The sequence below is a fragment of the Apaloderma vittatum genome, unplaced genomic scaffold (genome assembly GCF_000703405.1).
Source record: "Apaloderma vittatum isolate BGI_N311 unplaced genomic scaffold, ASM70340v1 scaffold20559, whole genome shotgun sequence".
NCBI lineage: Eukaryota > Metazoa > Chordata > Aves > Trogoniformes > Trogonidae > Apaloderma > Apaloderma vittatum.
The window spans coordinates 16,549-20,280 of NW_009736076.1; the positions used below are offsets into that span (position 1 = coordinate 16,549).

General features: G+C 47.9%; 1 protein-coding gene across 1 annotated transcript in view; it reads right to left on the reverse strand.

The window, feature by feature from the left end:
• The window catches only part of LOC104279531 (atlastin-1-like), a gene marked incomplete at its 5' end in the record, with an annotated part of 13,545 nt that extends 10,970 nt beyond the window's left edge, over positions 1-2,575 (reverse strand). Inside the window, 1 exon segment of the mRNA XM_009876843.1 lies at positions 2,519-2,575. Coding sequence (XP_009875145.1) covers positions 2,519-2,575 — 57 coding nt within the window.
• Positions 2,576-3,732: the final 1,157 nt, after the last annotated feature.

Here is a 3,732-nt window from a genome sequence, read left to right on the forward strand (position 1 = left end):
GAGAGCCCTCGCCAGAGGCTGGTGGAGAGGAGGGAGCCAAAGGGCAGAGTTAATTTTCCACTACCAGGCATCACTTCCAGCAGGATCAATGCGCCGCCTCGCTACCACCACTTTCTGCGCGCTCCCTGCTTGGCAGCGTTTTCCTACAGGAGATCTCTTCCAAAGCCTCCTTTATGGGATTTTTATATTTTAACGACACGAGACGTTCAGCCTGTTGTGACTTACAGGTCTGGAACGTCACCCAAGGAACTCCAGAGAGCTGTCTCAGCTTAGAGCCTGCAGCTACCCATACCTCTCGTTAAGCCACCCTAACTATTAAACTGCCCCCTCATTAAAAGTATGCCCATCAGACTTTGTCCAGCCTCAGCTGCACGCTGCCTCGTCCTCCCCAGTGGAAGAGAGGCTTCTGCTTTCTAACAAAATGTTTGGCTCTCTTTAAAAAGGTGCTTTGCAAGGTGGAGAGGAGATCTCACCCAGCCACATCGCCACAGACCCTTCTACCAAATTTTATCCTATGTGCAAGGGTTACCCCCAGTCGTTTGAGGGTTTTTTTTCCCCCAGATCATTAACGAAGATGACAGTGAATCACAGAGACCCCGGAGGGAAGCCCCAAGGAAACACTTCTGAAGGATGATGATTCCCTATTAAAATCAGTTCAGCATGCTCTGTCATCTATCAGTTAATGAGTTTTTAATCCATTTAGAATGGATTAAAGCAGACAATGCTGATTTGGTACGTTGTTCCCTTGCTTTTAATCAACATTGGAGGGAGATAAGGCTTAGGGAAGGCATGGTGATAGTTACCTTTATCAACTGAACTCCTGGTCCTGTAAAAATTGGTAATGGGATTGTTTGACAAGACTTGCTATGCACAAAACTGGGTGCTCGTGACAGCAATTAAGGTCTTTGGTAAAATCAGAGCCTATTATCCAGTCCTAATGACTTAAGCATATATAAAAGTATCCCCTTACAGCTTCCCTTTTACTGATGGAGTAGAAAGTATTTCACTTGCATTTAACTATTTGGCTACATTATCCTGAGAGCTTTTAAATAAGGAACGGGAATATTTATTTAATGTCCAGCTTTTTTTCTGTACCACGTTACAATGCTCTCCTAGTTCTTGCTACTACAAGTCATATATTTTTACTGCTACCTTTCACATCATTTCTCAGTCACCTGCCCATGCTAGCATCCAATATACCCTCAGAGCTCCCTAAAATCTCAATTTGTCCATTTTTTGTAGTTTTTAATCTTTCATTTCCACTTCCTGACCACAGACACCCTATAAACCCCTTAGGCCTTCCAGGACGGTGGTTAAGGACAGCAATTCCCTTTTTAGGTTGGAAGGCAAAAGAGCTGTAATCCTATTACCATTTGCATTTTTACAGCGTGTTTCACTCTCTCCAGTCTTCCATTTTGGGAAGATCATAACCCCCCATCCAGCAACCCCCTGACCTACTGTAGATGCCAGCTGGAAGTGGAACCCAGCCACTGGGGCTGCCAAAGAGCGTCTAGTTAAAAGAACAACTCGTTCAGGACAAGGCCAGTGCCCCACAGAAGGTGTTTTCCTTCTCTTCACCACCCAAATCATGCAAGTGAGCCCCGTAACAGCGCTGAAGACACGCGGGGACCTGACAGCATCCCTCCTTTCATCCCCTTAGGCCCTGCTCCTCGCTTCACACCCAGTCCCATGGACCTGCGAAAGCTCTGAAACTTGTATCAAGCACCTTCTCAGCCTCCCAAGATGCACAGGATTTGGTGCAGCCATAATCAAAGCCGTACAAAACAATCTGTTAAAGGACTGGAGCTTTTGTGAGCTGCTGCAGCCATGGAACCTTCTGCCTCTTGACCTTGTGCTTTGTCTGTCTTCCTTCATATTGCCTCTCCTCCTGGAAGGGGCTGTCACAGCCAACTCTCCTCCCACCCCCAGGGCTGCTCACAGCTCCAGTGTTCAGAGCAAGCTGGTGTCTGCTTGAAGCTCTTCTTTTTTTGAACGCCAGCTTTTCACAGGTTGAGAAAGAGCCGGGTGAACAGATGTCACTTATTTGAAGCTAAAACCCCCACTTAAACCAAGCCTTCCCACAGCTCTGCTGTTGCTCGTGAGAGCTCTGAGCTAATCCTCACCCTTTCATTTCACCAGGAGCAAGGATTCCCAGGGCAGGAGGGTTCAAACCTCTCAGAGCAAAGGCTGGGCAGAGTCCTCGGGTAGATGGTGCGACAAACCTGCTGCAAAACCTGACTGCCTTCCAAGCTCAGCAGGAGACAGCAGAGCTCTCGGGATGGCAGGAGTTCAGAGAGGAAAGAAAGAGGGATGCTGGATGTATCTGGAAGCCTCTTTATGGGCAAGGAAGCACAAAGCTTTTCCATCGGGCAGCCGAGCCAGTCTCCAGGCATCCATCCCCATCTCCTCCCATCCCGCAAACTGCAGTGACATCTCGTGGTGAAGCCAACCAGCTTGAGGCCAGGCCACCTCCGGAGCCAAGACACCTCCGTGTGCCGGTCAGGACCCTCGGGCTCACCTGGAAAGGTTTCAGGAATGTCTCCTCCATGGCCAGCCGGCCGTACTCGGTGAAAAGCTGGAAAGAGAACAACAACGGGACTGTCAGCTCGTCAGTCTGCACGGCTGGGCACAGGCGCAGCAACGAGGGACGGTTGTTGACTCAGGGCTACCAGCACCGTTTGCAGAGCTGGAACAGAAACCAGTTGGCTGTGGCCTTTCAGTTCACATCTGAGAGGCACATGGATCACCATGCTGAGCCCTCCTGTGAAAGATCTCAGTCTAGAATTTTTTGGCTGCTCCATCTGTGAAAAATGGCTCAAATCATCTGCTTGCTGTTGCTTTCACACCAACCTGGAATTTCACGTGCTACAGGGGACTGCAGGAGCTCCACTCTTTTTAAACACTCCAGGAAGAAGCAGAAATGAATTCAGAAATAAGTACTTTCCCTGCAAACTCCCACTGTGCAAAGACTGTAAGATCAGCCTACCAGCAAGATTTGAAGGCTCTCCAGTCTCTCTGGGCTGTAATTTCTAACTGAAGGCACAATAATGTATTTCACAGATGCTTACAAATGGGTTAACATGTTAAACAATAATGGCTTAATGTCCAAAACAAAAGATCAGAGTTGCATTGGATAAGTTCAACGTTAAAAAGGCCTTACTGTTTAAAATATTTACTGACTGAAATGATACAGAAGTCTTCAAATGATGTTTTTTCCAGATGGACTTTTGCTTTTCTTTCCTTAAGTTCCTGGATAAACCTACTTAATCAATCAATCAATCAATCACCTAACCAGAAAAGAAAGCTAGAGGTAATACCAGGAAATGCACAGGACACCTGTGCCACAAAAATCCCATTAGCTGCTTTTCTGCAACAGTAATTACCCTTAGGGGTCATTTGTTTTGAGCCAGTACCAGATGTCAACATCCAGGCTTACAAACCAGCTCCCACTTTCTTTGGGCCTCTCCTAACAATGCAAAGATCCCGCCCTACACTGTGAACTGTGCAACTTCTACCTCCAGCCTTCCTGTCACTTCAGTCAAACGAGCACTTTAACCGCCCTTATTCTTGGGGTGGCCGAGGGACGCTCATGGCAGCAGGAGGACAGCCAGCATGTGGGTAACTACCCTGGGTACCTCTCTATTACCAGTCCCTTTAGCTCCTTCCTGCAACACATGGTGTGTTTCCAGCCCCAGGGGTTAGTCCTGGCCTCTCATGGGTCTGTTTCCCAGG